This window comes from Melozone crissalis, unplaced genomic scaffold (assembly GCF_028551555.1).
Source record: "Melozone crissalis strain CALT ecotype California unplaced genomic scaffold, PUWL_Pcris_2 ptg000027l_1, whole genome shotgun sequence".
Taxonomy (NCBI): domain Eukaryota; kingdom Metazoa; phylum Chordata; class Aves; order Passeriformes; family Passerellidae; genus Melozone; species Melozone crissalis.
In genome coordinates, this window is record NW_026535805.1 from 715,283 (window position 1) to 733,026 (window position 17,744).

At 46.0% G+C, this 17,744-nt stretch overlaps 1 protein-coding gene and 1 non-coding gene across 2 annotated transcripts in view; one reads left to right on the forward strand and one right to left on the reverse strand.

The window, feature by feature from the left end:
* HHIPL2 (HHIP like 2) overlaps nt 1-17,164 on the forward strand; it is a 32,920-nt gene extending 15,756 nt beyond the window's left edge. The window contains 13 exon segments of the mRNA XM_054280215.1: nt 1,916-1,986; nt 5,369-5,932; nt 7,881-7,913; nt 7,915-7,950; nt 8,290-8,430; nt 8,432-8,625; nt 9,878-10,004; nt 10,359-10,504; nt 11,944-12,025; nt 14,333-14,415; nt 15,065-15,220; nt 15,223-15,454; nt 16,882-17,164. Of these exon segments, the coding sequence (XP_054136190.1) occupies nt 1,916-1,986; nt 5,369-5,932; nt 7,881-7,913; nt 7,915-7,950; nt 8,290-8,430; nt 8,432-8,625; nt 9,878-10,004; nt 10,359-10,504; nt 11,944-12,025; nt 14,333-14,415; nt 15,065-15,220; nt 15,223-15,454; nt 16,882-17,164 (2,148 nt within the window).
* Nucleotides 16,760-16,832, reverse strand: TRNAT-UGU (transfer RNA threonine (anticodon UGU)). Its single transcript has one exon. It is a non-coding gene; the product is annotated as a tRNA-Thr (tRNA).
* Nucleotides 17,165-17,744: the final 580 nt, after the last annotated feature.

Here is a 17,744-nt window from a genome sequence, read left to right on the forward strand (position 1 = left end):
TGTGCTGCTTTTTGGTAACCAAATGGCAGCAATGAAAAGTGAGAAACCTCCTACACCATCCAAAAGATTCAGGGGCTTTACTCCTTACAAGTGAGACCTGTTCTGGGCAAAAGCCCCTGGGTGTTGGTGTGAGCAAAGAAAACAACTTGCTTGTGAAGTTTGGAATCAGGGTCTGTAGTCTTCATATTAGATATCCTGGAAAGGCTGCTACTTACACAAAAAAAAATTTAATTTCAATGCTTGTATAACTGCCCAGATTTTAAAATTCTGTTTAAAGAAGTGTAATATGTAATGTAAAGTAATTCATGCTTAAGGGGAAGATGTATAAAATAAAAATTGTAAAATTAATTAAACATCCAACAAGCCTCTGACCATGGACAACCTGGAGACAGATTACCACACTGGAATTACGAAACTCCTGGTGGCTGCAGGAGAAGAATGCCTCGTTAACTAATAAAAGAACATGGCTGGCATGGAGATCAAGATACCTGAAGTCCTCGAGAAACATACATCTGAATACACGACACCCCCTGACATGATCAGTACCTGCCATAACCCAGGAAACAGCAATTGTCCAGCCCTGCACAGTGAAAGAAACGTTCATACATAAGCAGGGTTACAAAAGAAATTGGGGCACCTCTGCCTCAGGCATAAAAAACTGTATAAAATAGCCTTGCTGGAGACGGCATTTGTGAGGAGCGGGAGATCTGATGAGATAGAGGTCGGATTGAGGTTCACCCAGAGCTGATCCTGGGCTCGACGCTGTCTCTTTGGCTGTGGGTTTTGAGGACCATAACATGGTCGCGAAAATAAAATCTTTCGCATTTATTAATTTGGCTTTTTGTTGATCTTTTATAACAGAAGCTAACTTGTTTGACGAGGCAGAAAAGTTACTAATATAGTAGTTACATTCCTGGACTGTGCATGTACTTGCCCTCTTCCATCTCTGTCAAATAAAAGTTCTGGATAGATTGATTTTGGGCTGCTGGCATGAAAACCAGCAAAATAATATTTCTGTAGAATGTAGCCTCTTCTGCTTTAAGTTCTGCAACTTTGTGCTGATTAAAATAGAGGTGGGATCTTAATGGAAACATTTTACAGAAGTTCTGGCCCAAAATGTTTGCAAGTTGAGTTTAAATTTAGGTACAAATTCAAACACAATGCTTGATTTTCAGAATTTATCCTACATTTTACATAGCTAAACACTTAAAGATATTTGAAGGAACATAATTTTAGATCTGTAACACATGAAAATGTTGCCTGCAGTATTTTTTTCCTGACGATCAGAGGTAGAGTCAATGATATCTACAGGAATTGCACGAGATGGTATTTACTTACTTGAATCTGTTTTAAATCTCACCTACAGTCTGCTTCAGTAATACTGTGCATGTATCAGATTAATTTAGCCTGTATATTTAATCAATGTACATCTTTAGCAGCTACAGCTTCTTCTGGCAGCGTTTCACTTGCTTTTTTTAACCTGGCTCCTATTGCCTTTATTTGATACTCCCTCATTTTTCTTCTGTGGGAAAGTGAGCCTTATCCCGCTTCTCAATGTCACTTGTGATATTTCCAGAGCTCTGTCAGGTTGTTTCCCTGCTCTGATCACCTCCCCCTTGGACTGCTCAGTCCCACTTTACTGAATGGAAAATCCACAGCCTCCACACTTGTACTTCTATTGGGAAGGATTTACATGCAGCTGACTATGCTTTGATAAAGGAAACTACTACTGATGTTGAAGTCTATTTTGGCCATATTGTTAGTGACTTTTAACAGCTGCACTTCATAGGTGACTGTTTATGTTGTCTGCATTGATAATTTTTCATTTTATTAACCACTTTGCTCCCCTTGAGGTGTCTCAGCTTCTCCTGGGTGAGTGTCCACAGCCACATCTTTAGTTTCCTTTACTTGCTAGGACTGTTCTCCATATGCTGCACATCTCTATGATGCAGAAAACCTATGGACCCCGCTGAGAAGCCTACCAGTGTTGCAGACATTTTTTCACAGAAATCCTTTCTTTCAGATTTCTGCATTTTCTGGGAGGCCAGAGGCCCCAGAAGATGAATGTAAACAGTTGTTATCAGCTGCTGTGGAATGTAACAGGGACACCTTGATTGGCTCATGTTTGTATGTTTATAATTGAGGGCCAATCACAAGAGCAAGCCAGGGGACCGAGTCCCTGGGCACAACTTTGTTTTGGATTCTTTTTTTTCTATTCTTGGGTTAGCAAGCATCTGCAACTTCTCTCTTTATTCTATTTAGTACAGTTATAATGTATTATATATCATATATCAATAAATCCAGCCTTCTGATCAAGAAACAAGATTCACCGTCTCTCTCTCACCAGCAGCGACCCACTCAGGCGCTGTAACATCTGGTGACCCCTCGTGTCAGAGCAAAAATTAATTTGATAAGACCAGAGGAGCAAAATTGCTGCACTGGGTAAAAATCCTGTATGTGTAGCATTTGATGGTTGCTTTGAAGCGACCACAGAAGTGGACTCAAGCCAGGAGCTGAAGAACTGAAGATCCTGATTTGGACAGAGCTCACAGCCAAGGCTAACCACAACAGAACCTTCTTCTGGAAAACCATCAGGAAAGATGATGGAAAAGAGCAGCAGACCCGTGGAGCTGGCCAGAGCAAGCTGGACTCTTTCAAAAGGTACTGTGGGCTTTTCTATCCCTGATGAACCAGCCCTTCGTAGCTTGTGGCTGTTTGTATGGCAGACACATGCCTTGCCAGAAGAGATTCAATTCTCCCCTTCGGAGGAGAAGCTCATTGCCCTCTGGCAACATTGGTGCAGAGAAGATGGTTGCTTTTTGTCAGAAACAGATCTCTATAAATTCTTTAGATGGGCAAAGCTTTTTGGGTTCTTTACTGATGTCCTGTACGCTTTAGATGCTTTTGTCTGGGAGTGCATGGACTCCATTTTCCAGTTCGTCTGGAGCCAGGGACGTGTCCTGCCTTCTATCTACCCAGCATTTATACAGCTTTTCCCACTTCTGAAACGCAGAGCAGCTTGTTTTCAATGGATTTCTAACTGTTATGGCCAGGCACCGTTTCCCCCCCCCTTGGCAGAAGACCCGGTGGGTGATGACTTTGGGCTTTTCCCCCGCCCTGCTTCGCGGCGGGGGGGGCTGAAACTTCGCTGGGCGAAGAAGTTTTTTTTACTCTTGCTCCGGAGCATGCTCAGATGGAGTTTTCTCCGTCCCCCCCTTCTCTCTCTCCGGGGGGATGGGAGTGGCCGCTCAAGCCAGCGCCGGCCTCTCAGACTCCGCCTTCAGACATGGGGGCGGCACCGGTCTCTGAGGTTTCTCCGGTCCTGCCAGAGCCGTCACTCCAGGAGATCCCGTCTCCGCCTCTCCAGGCTGTCCCGCCCGCGGTTTCACCGGCCTCCCCGCCCCCTGAGCTGTTGCTAGGCAACGACGAGGATGCGTCTCCAGCTTCCGGCTCAGCGTCGGAGAAGGCAGAAGAGACAGCACTTCCTGTGCTTGAGCTGTTGCTAAACAACAGCGATGCTCCGCCGCTTCTCCCGGCTCCGCTGCTGCCTGTGCCGTGCCTGCCGCCGCTTTCAGAGCCAAGGGACGCAGCAACAGCGTGTTCCCGCGCATCCCCGCCGCCTCAAGGCGAGACAGTTCCTGTTCAGGATGGGGCTGAAAACGGCGTTGAACCTGCGGGACCCTCGGAGCAGCCCGCGGCTGATCCCACTCTCAGCGCGGTTCCCTCCCCAGTTCCGGCCCCCCCCTCGCCGCTCGGACTGGCCGCTCCAGCGGCTCTGGCGTTGTCGGAGGCTCTGTCCTCCGTGTCGGCGTCAGAGACTGCCATGGCACCGGCGGCTGGTTCGAGCCCGGACCGTCCCGGACCGGCTGCCCCAGCAGCTGCCCCGGCCGGGGGTCTCTCCTTCGGTGGAGCGGGGGCTGCCCGCCAGCTGACTCTTGCGGCAGCCCGGCTGCCGGCTTTCAAGCTCGGCGGTTTGGGGGGTGGTGTTTCGGTTGCTGTCCCATGGAGGCTGCTGCCTCTCCTGCGTCCTAGTGGCATGGGGGGGCAGGTGCATCCCGAGAGCCCTGCCTCTGATCCCCAGCCCGGAGGGGATGGGGATGGTGATGCCACGGGGCGGATGAGAGACAAACCCGATGCATTGCAGGGGAAGATGGCACAGCTGGAGGAGACCATAGCTGGTTTGCTGTGGGGAACAAACATCTCCAGACCCCAGATGGGATTTCTGGGGAAGGCTTCTATTTCCTCACTGCTGGCATGCCTCAGTGGTTTTGGGGAAAGGAAGCATCTCACTGCCCGTGCTGCCCTTGTGCTGGCAGCAGGGTTCAGGCCTGCGGGAATGCAGAGCCTCTGTCATGGGTTTGGCCTGGGCCATTGGGCTGAGAAAGTTTCTGGGCCAGGGCCAGCATTTGGCCTCTTGATGTTTCTGGGGATTGAGGTTCCTCCTACTGGACCTGGTCCCCCTTTGTGAGCCAGTTTTGGGGTTCCTGGTCCAGCATGGGCCAGGGCCCCCAGGGCCTTTCCTTCTCTGGCACTGCTCTGCTCGGCTTCTGCTCTTTTGCTCTTCAATCAAAAAAAAAAAAAAAAAAAAAAAAAAAAAAAAATTAAATTAAATAAAAAAGATTGAAAATAGCGGGCAGCAGCTCTGAAGCATTGAAGGGCCAGAAAGGACATTCCACAAACTGTTTAAAATTGTGTTATGACTGTCAATGGTTTTTTGATAACTATTGATGGGATTCCTTTTGCAGCAAGTTGTTTTCAGGACCAAAAAGGACTCTCAGATATTCCAAGGGAAACAACTTCGGCTCTTGGACTGTTCCTGAAACTCAGCTGCATGGACTCAAATTCTCTTTGCATTGTATTTTGCATTTTTCTTATATTGTAGCATTGTTTTAGTGATTTGTTAGTTATTGTATATTCTACAGGTGAAGAAATTTCCTGTTCATTCCACATCAGCATTTTTCTTTTATTTTATACAATTTAGAAAGGTGAGATGTTGCAGACATTTTTTCACAGAAATCCTTTCTTTCAGATTTCTGCATTTTCTGGGAGGCCAGAGGCCCCAGAAGATGAATGTAAACAGTTGTTATCAGCTGCTGTGGAATGTAACAGGGACACCTTGATTGGCTCATGTTTGTATGTTTATAATTGAGGGCCAATCACAAGAGCAAGCCAGGGGACCGAGTCCCTGGGCACAACTTTGTTTTGGATTCTTTCTTTTCTATTCTTGGGTTAGCAAGCATCTGCAACTTCTCTCTTTATTCTATTTAGTACAGTTATAATGTATTATATATCATATATCAATAAATCCAGCCTTCTGATCAAGAAACAAGATTCACCGTCTCTCTCTCACCAGCAGCGACCCACTCAGGCGCTGTAACATACCAGGACTTTGTATTGACTACTGCTACTCTGCCATCCGCCTGCTGACTGGTGACAAGCACATCCAGGAGTGCTGCAAGACGAACAGGACCCACTTCTGCCACCTCCTGCAGCTCCAGGATGAGGACTACTGTTTCCCCCAGGTGCTGCAGAACTTGTTCCTGAGCTGCAGCCTGGGCTTGCTGCTGGAGCAGTGTAGGGGCTGTGTCCAGCTGTGCCTGGCTGAGGTTGCCAGTGGCCTGAGGAACCCGGTGCTGATTGCCCACGCTGCTGACGGGACCCACCGCGCCTTCACAGCCGAGCAGCTGGGCCTCATCCTGGCCTGCCTACCCAATGGCAGCTGGCTGGAGGAGCCATTCCTGGATATTTAGAGCCTGCTGCTGGCTGCCCCATGGCTAGCAGATAAGAGGGGCTTCCACCCCAAGCAGAAGGACAAGGGGGAGTTCTATATCTGTTACTCACACGTGGCTGAGAACCGAGTGGGAAAGATCAGGATCAATTAATTGAAGGTTTTGGCATCTGATGCCAACAAAATTGACCCAAGCTCTGAAAGGTAAAGTTCATGTTGAACGCTACTGTATGCCATGATGAGAAATCGTTTTTCTCTGTCCCTGTTCAACCTCCAGTATCAACACAGGCTGGGTACTGAGAGCAGCCCTGCCAAGAGACACTTGAGGGTGCTAATAGGTGAGAGGCTGGATATAATCCAGCAATGTGAGCTTGCAGCTGAGAAAGCCAAACAAATCCTGTGCCGCATCCAAAGATTTGTGGCAGCAGGCCAAGGGAAGGGATTCTGTTCCTCTGCTCCACGATCAGGAGGTCCCAACTGCAGTACTAGTGATAGCATCTAGCCTAGCCTAGCCTAGCCTAGCCTAGCCTAGCCGAGCATCTAGCCTAGCCTAGCTGAGCATCTAGCCTAGCCTAACCTAGCCTAACCTAGCCTAGCCTAGCATCTAGCCTAGCCTAGCCTAGCCTAACCTAGCCTAGCCTAGCCTAGCCTAGCCTAACCTAGCCTAGCCTAGCCTAGCATCTAGCCTAGCATCTAACCTAGCCTGGCCTAGTCTAGCCTAGCCTAGCCTAGCCTAGCCTAGCCTAGCATCTAGCCTAACGTAGCCTAGCCTGGCCTAGCCTAGCCTGGCCTGGCATCTAGCCTAACGTAGCCTAGCCTGGCCTAGCCTAGCATCCAGCCTAGCCTAGCCCAGCCTAGCCTAGCCTAGCCTAGCATCTAGCCTAACGTAGCCTAGCCTAGCCTAGGCTAGCATCTAGCCTAGCCTAGCCTAGCCTAGTATCTAGCCTAGCATCTAGCCTAGCCTAGCCTAGCCTAGCATCTAGCCTAATGTAGCCTAGCCTAGCCTAGGCTAGCATCTAGCCTAGCCTAGCCTAGCCTAGCCTAGCATGTAGCCTAGCCTGACCTAGCCAAGCATGTAGCCTAGCCTAGCCTAGCCAAGCCTAGCCTAGCCTAGCCAAGCCTAGCATCTAGCCTAGCCTAGCATGTAGCCTAGCCTAGTATAGCCAAGCCTAGCCTAGCCTAGCATCTAGCCTAGCCTAGCCTAGTATCTAACCTAGCTTAGCCTAGCCTAGCCTAGCCTAGCATCTAGCCTAGCTTAGCCTACCCTAGCCTAGCCTAGCATCTAGCCTAGCTTAGCCTAGCCTAGCATCTAGCCTAGCCTAGCCAAGCTAGGCTAGACACAGATCTGTTGGAGAGTTCAGAGGAGGCCACTAAGATGATCAAAGGAATGAAGCACTTCTCCTATGAGGACAGGCTGAGAGAATTGGAAGTGTTCAGCCTAGGAAGAAAATGCTGTGGGGTGACCTCATTGCAGCCTTCCAGTACCTGAAGGGAGCCTACAAGAAAGATGGACAGAGTCCATCTACAGGAGCATGTGGTGACAGGACAAAGGGGAAAGGTTTAGATTAGGTATTATGAAGAGCATGGTGAGGCACTGGCACAGGTTGCCCATAGGAGTTGTGGATGCTCCCTCCCTGGAAGTGTTCAAGGCCAGGACAGATGGAGCTCTGAGCAACCTGGTCTCGTGGAATTTGTCCCTGCCCATGGCACGGGGTTGGAACTTGATGATTTTTAAATCTTCTCCAACTCAAGTCAGTCTGCGATGGTATGATGCTTTCCGCTGGCAGAACCTGTGCATTCCCGGTCATTCTGGTTCAGGTGTGTGGCTGGCCTGCTATGGAGCTACCAGATTCAGGTTGGCTCAAGGTCACACCGAAAACTAAAATGGATTGAAAAGACTCAGGAATAAGGTTGTCTTCTCTCTCCATCTTGTACTCTTGTCTTCTAAAGAGTAGTAACAGCCTTTAATCTATTATGGAATTAACATCTGCCCTATGAGGTTTGTACTGTAGAAGAAGGTGTTTAACGACAGTACTATACTCTTATTTATCAGTCATGTGGGCACCTGCCCTGTCCTGTGCTAAGATAAAAGCTGGTTCTTACTTCTTACTTTTTTTTTTTTTTTTTTTTTTTTTTTTTTCATTTTTTAAAGGATTCTCCTGGAGCTTGAGGAACCAGCTGCAAAGAGACCCTTTTGGAAAATATGGGAATACTCAGAACAAGTAAGTAGGAGGGCAGGTGAAAGCTTGAAAGCTTTGAGCATGTTCACCAAGATACAAGGTTCGGAAAGGAGAAAATGTGGAAGAATAGAGTAAGAGTACTTCCTGAAAATGCTTGTGCATCTGCAAGTCTGTCCAAAGCAGTATTTCAAAAATGAACACTTGTCAAGTTGTTTAGAGCAAAGAGAGTTTTCTGGCTTAAGTGGATTGCAAGCCAGATACCAGCCTCTGTTTATTTCTTCTAGGCAGATAACTTTTCCTTTGAAAATGGGCAAGGAGAAGAAGGGAATTTTTGTGTTTTCAGATGGCTCTCATGCTGTAGTTTCTTTTTTCTGCCTTTAGGAGCACTTTGTTGGGGAAAGTGTTGAGGATTGATGTGGATGGAAGAAACCCTGATGGAAAGCCTTACCACATCCCTTCTGATAATCCATTCATGTCTGATCCCAAAGCTTGCCCAGGGGTTTATGCCTATGGGGTCAGGAATATGGTGCTGTGCAATGGACAGAGGGGACCCTATCACAAAAAAAGGAAGAGGGAGGATATTCTGTGGGGATGTCGGGTAGAACAGGTTTGAGGAAATCAGCCTCAACCTCATTGTTAAAGGAGGGAATTATGGCTGGAGAGCAAAGGAGGGGTTTGAATGCTACAACACAAAGCTTTGCTACAATTCCTCCATGGGCAAGGAAAAAACTTTCTTGTAGAAGATTACTATATGTGTATATTTAGTGGACTATAGCACTGTTTCCCCAGCAAAGCTAAATAATCCAGTGTTGTATATTAAATGGAATTTGTCTGCTTTTTAAGACCAGAAATCCCTTTTCCCCAGCCCTGCTGTGTTGCTATGGAATGATGCTCTCATGACTGCACTGGACAAGGTGTTTAAATTCAAAGCCTGTGTCTTTTGTGGACAGTTTTCCCAGTAAAGCCAGGAGGACAATGGATTTTATTTAAGTAGAAAGTGATACCGTGTTTTCTCCAGAAGCTCTGAGCCATGACTGTGGCTAAGGACAGAGGGCCAGGCTGATGCTGAGATCCTGAAACAAATCTGTGACAGATGTAGTGTGTCCCAGCCAGCAAAGTGCTGCAGCAGAATGCCCAAAAGCTGTGCTCTGGGTCTGACTGTGGGTGTGATGGACAAAACACACTTGCTGCCTTCAAAAAACAGAAATTGGTGGTCTTTGCAAAGCTCTTGGCAAAAGCATGGTAGAAAAACTGTGTATTATAATAATGATCCTTCAGCTGTTTGGTGAAGACACCTGGTTTCAAGGTCCTGCAGATGTTTCTGGAACATTTGGATGAGCAGACAAGTGTAGAGTATGTATTATTGACATTAATGCAGGGAAAAAAGTGAGGACAAGAATAAAATTCTGTGGAATCTGATAATTCAATATGAGAAAGGACTGAATTCAATTTTAACATTGCCAGAGGCGGAGTCTTTATTTTACAAGTCTCATGACATAAAATGGTGAGAGCACACTCATTTCACACTCATGCTCTGTGTTGTGTCAGTGAACACATGAAGATGTTGAGCTCACTTGCAGTTTTGATCTTTTTCCCTTCTCTAAAAATACTGGAATTGGTAAAGATGATCCCTGCTAAAGTGACTGGTACAGCCACATATAAATTAGATAACACTTGCTGCAGGCTGATGCCTTCCTGCATTGCTTCTTGATGTAGAGAATCTTGGTTTTTGTCTTAAGGAAGCTCATCATGACTAAGCCTTGATAAGCAACTACACAGAGAGGTCCTTAAAGCCCCTGGGTCCGTTCTGTCCCAGAGTAAACTGCTTAATTACCACTGAAATTTCGCTAATGTTAAACTGTATTGGTCCTTCTAGTAATTTTTGTACCTGTCAGTGTCATTGAGCAACTGCTTTTTGATGCTCTCTGAAAGTAAACTTTCTTACTTTGTATTTCTGTGTGTTTGACAGATGACACTCAGCCCATATTTGCATATGGCTGCAGTGTGGACAAGTCAGTTACTGGAGGCTTTGTCTACAGGGGATGTGAATCACCCAACTTGAATGGCCTTTACATTTTTGGTGATTTCCTGAGCAGGTGAGTCTGATTGTTTCCTCTGCAGCTCCCATTCTATACCCACATTTTCCTTGTCTGGGCAAATAAGTATATTGGACCATCCCAAAACCTTTTGGGCTGGAGTAGATGAGAAACTTGGATATAGAGTAAGTTCTGTGTTTGACTATTACAGCAACATTTTTGCTGGAATCTAAACTTCCTCCATTTCAGAATCCTTAGGATAAGTTTGCTCTTGTTCAGGTGTGTTTCTCCAAAATCCAGCCAATCCTCCACAGTCTTCACTGACTGCTTTTTTTGTTTCAGTAATGCATGATTTTGACAGGAACTAATTTGGATGATGGAGACATAAAACACGGGGGTTTATTTTTCATCTAGTCAATTTATGGCTTTACAGGAAGATAAGAAGACAAATAAGTGGAAGAAACAGGATATCTCTGTTGGCAGTACAACATCTTGTGCTTTCCCTGGAATGATCAGTTCCTACAGCAAATTCATCATCTCCTTTGCTGAGGATGAAGCAGGTGGGTATCGTGCTGGCCACACCTTCAATGGAAACTGTACAGTCTGTTCTCTATGTATGGAAAATGTGGGAAATTCTGTGGTTCCTGAGGGGTGCCTGGAGAGCAGGCAGTGCAGAGAGGTTTGTGGCTGGTCTGTGGCTCAGGGAGGTCGCCTGCCCTGTGAAGCTGTTGCAGATCAGGTTGATGAAAAGCTCAGGAAACCGAATCTCATGTGAAACTTTGCTTTTATTGTTGGTCTTTTGTACTATTTTACTAATCAAAAGACCATATCAATGCAGTTAATTTTTTCATTATACCATCCCATCCTCACTTGAGTTCTTAGAGCTTCTCTGAACTTCTCCTGCTTCCTTAGTATAAATTCCTCAGTCTTATTCACAACAATCCACAATTCACACTGTGGATCATAGACCAGGACTTTGCTGGGGATCAGCAAAGCCACTCATTTAAAAGTTTAGTGTAAAGACCTCAGCACATGGGACGCTGCTAAGGTCACAAGGACCAGATCTCCCACCAAGGTGGAAGTACCAATGAACATGAACGTTTGCTTTTCTACAGCTTCCTGACAGAGCTGTGTAATACAAAAAGAAGCTGCAAGTTTTTGGAAAGCACAGGTACGTTTTAGCACTTGATAATTCAGCAGAAAAGAGATTTGCTTGCCAGGAAAAGATCCTAGATTTTCTGCCTAGCATATTCTGTCAGAGCTGCATGGAGATGCAGGCTTTGCTGTGAAATGTGTACAGTTTTTAACTGTTCTAACATATGGAGTGAGTGAATGTGAAATGTTTCTTCTTCTGGTGGCCTTTTAGAAACCAACATGGTGTTATGTAGTTTGAAAGACAACAACAGCTTTGCCTCTTGCAAGATACTCTAATTTCCCTTTCCCCTGGATATTGTTCTAGTGAGTGCTGAAGGGAAGGCACAAGGAGCATTTGTCTTCCACAGTTACCAGACAGAAATGAGAAGCTTCTGTCTCCCACAGATCAATCAATGTAGCTCTTGCTGAATTTTTTCCTTTTTGGTATGATCATGAAATGGAAAATACATTTTTTGTGTGGTCTTCCCCTCTATTTGTAGTTTCTGGCTGCTTCTTTGGTACAAACAAGTTTTAAGAAATATGTATTTATACAAAGGAAAGCAACCTTTACAGAGCCACAGAGGTGAGGTAATAAAGGTGCTGCCTGAAAAGAGCTGCTGGCTCTGTGTGGAACCCTGCTGCAGCCAGGAGGTCATTTGGTGTTTCTGGGAGCCCCCTGGCACAGGGCAGGGTGAGAACAAAGCCATTTCTTGGACATAAGGCATGGCTGAGGGGGTAACTGAAGGAGTTTCCTTTTCTGACGACATGAATTACTGAAAAGCTGAGGAAAGAGGAAAATGGAGAACTGGGATCCAGCTTGGGCACTTGAATCAAAGACCAGTTTTCTTTTTTCACTTCCATTTAGATGAACTGTATTTTATGTCTACTTCTTATCCCAGTGCCTTTACACCACGTGGATCGCTCTACAAGCTCATCGATCCTGCAAGGTTTGTAATTAAAGATGTATTTCCATGCCAAATTCTTCTATAGTTACCACTCTCCAGCTATCACAGTAAAAGAATACCAAGTACTACTGATACAAAATCACTGACATCTGCATCCAGTCCTTGGGTTTTGTTTACACACTACACCTCTGGTGCAACTTTAATCAGTTTGAGTGAATTTGTTCCTCACTCATCATGTCTGTGCACAGAGAAAGAGGAAACAGAGTTCAAATTCCTTGAAGATCCGGGAGAGTTAAGGATTAAAAGAAAGTTTCCTTGGTTGTATATTTGAATTACAGCAAAGCAGTGACTTAAAACGGACAGTCCATATCCTTTAGGTTCATTATATCAAATATCTATGATGCACATTAGTATAAATAAAAAATAAATAGCACTCCACAGTTTTCTTTACAAAGATGAGAGAAACCTGGTGGTTCATGCAGTGCTCAAATAATACTGGACCCTGAACCTGAGTTTTTCCAAGCAAAATGTTTTTCCCCATCAAACAGTTATACCTGCTAAAGTCTGTTTTTTGAAGATTAAGCACACTTATGTATTTTTTTTTTGCCTCCCTAGCTTTCCCATTTTGCTAAAAAACATTAAATGGTTTCAAATAACTTTGTAGAACAGATACAGTACAAGTGTGTTTGTGCTTTTGCAGAGACCTTGGACATTCACAAAATGAAAAAAACAAGCTTTGTTTCCTTGAGAAGTTAGATCCAAAGCTAAGTTGTTAACTCAAACTGTGTACCAAGGTGATGGGAACAGAACGTGAATCTTTTACTGCTCAAGGAGATTTCTGCCTTTAACAGCTTATCATCTGCCAGGAAGTGCATTTTCTGTGAGGGACCAAAAAAAAAAATTATATATATATATGTGACCATGCATAAACATCAAGAGCTTGAACAGGATCTATTTATAAAAACAAATATATCTTTGTTGTCTGTATGCCACTCCTTAATGTGTCAGGAAGACCCTGTGCTTTTGAAGCTTTGTGTCCATCACTTCTAGAACAGGACCAGGCACTTACTCCCTTGGCTCCTAAAATCTTTCCGGGCAATCTTCCCTTGTTTGCCTTAGCCCGGATGGGGCTGTGCCAGCTCTGCCCTGGCCTGTTTGCACTTTGCAGGCGTGCCCGGGCTGTGCAGAGCTCCTTGGAGCCTGAGCAGGCTCTGGAGCACAGTCCTGACACCTCCAGCTCCCAGAGTGACTCTGGTCTCCTCATGAACCTTTCTCCTTTGATTTTACTGCTGTTTGTAGGATTTTTCCTGGGGATAGCTTCTCTGCTGGGCACAGTCTCAGGCAGTGAATCCAGCATTCCCTGCCTCCCACCCACATGGCAGGAAGTGCACTGGCACGGACAGCAAGCCACACAAACTCTTGCTTCCAAAACGTTGCCAGGGCCACTGTCATGTGCCTGATGGCAACTCAGACTTCCCGAGGAACCTGCCAGGAAAGCTGATGGCAGCAGTGCCCTTTGTCCCCACTTTGGCTTGCCTCTGCAGCAGTACTCTTGGAGACAGCAGGGTGGCACCAAACTCCTTCTGTCCTGAGCAGAGAGAAAACGAGTTAGAATGTAATTTTAAAATCAGAGAGGAGAGAGATGAAGGGAAAAAACCCCACAAGCAATACCTGCAACTCTGCTTAAGTAACCTTTTAAAAAAAAATTGAAATGGTGTAGAGGAAGCACTTGGCTACTTGGCTCTTGCCACTATCTGAAGGAGAATGCTAATCACAAGAAAGTATGATGCCTTAGGTCATGCTTTGCTTTGGTGGGTGCTGTCAAGCAAATTGGAAGAACCTGCTCTTATTTGTCCTACAGCAGTTCCCTTGGTGGGTAACAGAGAACACCAGTGTGTAGTGGTTCTTTGTACCTCTCTTCCTGTCACTTAACGTGCAACATTTTTACCTCAGGGAAAATGTGTTCACTTGGTTTTTGTTTTGGTGCTTTTGTACTGTGGGGAGTTGTCAGGGGACAGAGGAGAGGAACATAGACACATTTCTTTGTAGTTGTGGTTCCCTTCCTCTGTGCCTGTTCCTCTATCACCCCTCTTGCTGCAGCAGTGTTGTATCCAAAGAAAATCCCAGTGAAAGTCACATTCACCAGCTGCTGTTGGGACAGGGATTTTATGGCTTGCCAGCCCTGTGTCAGCCTCTTGAATTCCTGTGCTGCATTCCAGGTGCCTAAAGTGATTTCATGCCTCTTCCACCAAGGACAAATGAGAACAGGGAATTGGTGTGTGCCTATGGAATAAATAAACTTCCCTAACAATCTCTCAGATGCCTGCATCTGCCTTTCTGTTTTCCAAGGAGAGCTGCACCAGGGAAGTGTAAATACAAGCCTGTTCCAATGAAAACAGAGAGCAAACGGATACCATTTCTTACATGAGCAAGTAAGTTGTCAGGCTTTGATTTTAATGAGAAGAAAAACATATACATTATCTTACAGGCATGTGATTGAAACCTTCAGGAGTCTTAACAACTACAGCACTGAGCAGGAGCATTCCTGAAGGTTGGTTATCACATTTATGTGATAATCAAACACAGCTTCTGCTGTCTAGTTGATGCTGTGCCTTTGCTTAACCCCAGCCCCTGATTACTTTTTCCCCCTAAGTTTTCAATCTTCCTTTTTCCAAGCTGCATTCTGCCCCCATGCAGCTGGGGCAGGAGTTACATCTTGAGTAGAAACCAATGTTTAGCAAGTTGCTATTATTTTGTCTGGGATTTCCAGATATTAGTGTATTATGAACAATTAATATTGTTAAGTCTACTAGAGAAGTGTGCAAGGTTTTATTATATTCTGTCTGGAAGTAATTTTCCTTAAATACACATTCCTAATTTCTAAAGTCAATAATTTTATTTCCAAGAAAAACAAGGGTCTTTTGATGGAAGAAGAGAGGTTTATAGTATGCATTTCTTCTTGCATAATTTCAGCTTTTTTAATTGACTATAGGTCTAATAAGTGTTTCTCTCAGTCATATCTCTGAATAAGCCTTTTGCCTTAAAGCAGGAAGGCTGAACCATGTTAATTACCTTACTCAGAGACTGTCCTTGAGCTGCGAAATGAACCTTCAAGAACCATGCCTTCAAAAAAACCTTCTACCCTCACTGCAGCCAACCCAAGAGTTTCTTCTAACAAAGCAAAAAAGACCACATCCACCAAAGTAAAAGCATCAACAGGAAAACCAGCTCCATCTGGTAGAGACAGGGAATCAAAGCTGAGGCTAAACCTCACAAGGGAGAGAAGACTGGACACAACTCCAGAACTGCACCAGCACCACCTTTGCCAAAAAAGAAGAGCTCCCACCTAGCCAGAATCAAGGAGGTTCTTCCAAAGAAAGCAGCACTACCTGAGGGAAAAGTGGAGAAGACAAGCAAAATACCTTTTAAAGCTCAGTGTTGTCCCAGAAAAAGCAAGCAGCTTATAAAATGGTGAAACAAAAGTGTTGAATAGTGACCAAATGAAAGAGATTTTGGCTGACTTGTTATGGTGTGCTCCCAGGTGTGTCCCTATTAATGGCAGTGTTAGCAGTCTCTACATATGTTCTATTAAACATTAAACTTTAACAGCACCAGCTTCCAAGTCCTGCTGTGATGTCTTTTTCTGACATAAGCGGTTATGAGAGCCTGTGGTAGACATTCTGGTAAGATTTCTATGTGTATGACTGTCTAATAAATCTGACTCTAAATTTCAGGACTTTAATCTTCTGTTGAAGAATATGGAATAGATATGTTGATTACCCCACCTTTTTAAAATTTTTTTTGGTCATTTAGCTGAAAAGTGTGTTTCAAGAGTAGTTGTCTTCCAGACAATGAAGTTAGATTTTATTTTTTGAAGGAGGACAGCTAAGATACTCAGAGGGCTGGAGCACTTCTACTATGAGAATCGGGGTTGTTCAGCCTGGAAAAGAGAAGGCTCCAGGGAAATCTTACAGCAGCATTGTAGACCCTGAAGGAGGCCCACAAGAAAGCTGGAGATGGACTTTTTACAAGGGCAGGTAGTGACAGGACAAGGGCAAAAGGCTTCAAACTGACAGAGGGGAGGTTTAGATTAAATATTACGAAGAAAATCTTCACTGTGAGGGCAGTGAGGCTCTGGCAAAGGTTGCCCAGAGAAGTTGTGGATGTCCCATCCATGGAAGTGTTCAAAGCCAGGTTGGATGGGGCTCTGAGCAACGTGGTGGAAGGTGTCCCTTACCATGGCATGGGCTTGGAATGTGATGACCTTTAAAGTCCCTTCTAGCCTAAGTTATACTATGAATATTTTTTCAAGGAATATTTTTTCACCTGCAGCTTTCATAGGGTCCAGTAAGGGCTGGAAATGTCCAGCAACTCTGAAACACCAACACAGTCACAGCACTAGAAGCCAATCAAAGCCCCCAAAACCTGGCGTTAGAGCCAAGCCACGGGCTGGAACCATCCTGCGACTCCAGATTCTACGAGGTGGATAACCCCGCGTAGAACAACTCGGCGCCGTAACAACCTCGGCGTTCAGATCCAGGAAATGATTGATTTGGGAAGCGGAGCTGGGACCGCCCTTGCGCTCCCGCTCCCGGAGGCAGCCGAGCCCACGTCAGTTTGGAGCTCCGACGTTTCGCTCGTCTCCCACCGCCGCCCTCTGCAGGCGCCGTGCCGGGATGCAAAAGGCGATCCCCGCCGCCCGCTCTTCCCGGAACCCCCCAGCTCGTTTAGGGAAGAAACGATAATTAAATAAAATACAAGTACGAAAACCTCAGGAGGCCCCAGCGAGGATCGAACTCGCGACCCCTGGTTTACAAGACCAGTGCTCTAACCACTGAGCTATGGAGCCACACGGCGTATAGTTAAGTGCCGACTAGTCCTGTGCCTGTGCGATGCAGGCTCCCCCCCGCGGGGCTGCGGAGTCCCTGCCTCCGTCAGGGCTGGGCCCGGGGCAGCCCGTCTGTGGGCGCCGCACCTGCGACACCCCCGGGCCTGAGCTGGGCCTCTGGAGGTCCTCTGGGGAAAAGCTGCCCTTGGCGGGGGAGGGAATCCAGCTCCAGCGCCCCCTCGCCCTCGGCGTTACCCGAGGGTGACAGGGGGCCTTTCCCGTCGGCGGGAATGAGCGGCGGGCGCGCCTACCGCGGACTGAGGGTGGACGTGCCTCGGAGAGGGGATCGGTGACACAGGGGAGAATGCTCCCGCTTCTCCCGGCCATCCCCCACGCTGAGAGCGAGGGAGCAGCCGCTGCCTGAGTCTAGGTTTTGGGAGGTAAGACTGCTCAACACCTGGTTTTGTGCGGAATGGGGAGATAGTCACTTTAAGCAGATAGCTCCGTGTTGTAATTCTCCTCAGCTTTTGTGAAATCACTGTTGCACAAAAACTGGTTTAACTCTCGCAGATAAATCACACGTCTCGTTTGACTGGGGTATGAACCCGACAGCAAGACAGGAAGTGTGGAGCCTTCATTTTTCGATTTTTACTATGGAAGTTTGAAGTAATTTGAGGATTTTTCCCCTTTTCTTTGCACGAAAGAACCAATCTGTCACATGTTCCATGAAAGCTTAGGTGAAGGTGAGAAGGTGGGCTGTGCAAAGGAAGCGGAGAGACTGTGGAGTTACAAATCCAGCAGCTCTGCTCTACACCAGTCATGTTCTAGAAAAGCAGACATGATTTGCTGGGTGCATGCCTCAAGCTGTGTGTGACCAAAAGTAAAGCTCCTTGAAATGAGAATAGACAGAAAAAGCTGCATTAAGGAACTAAA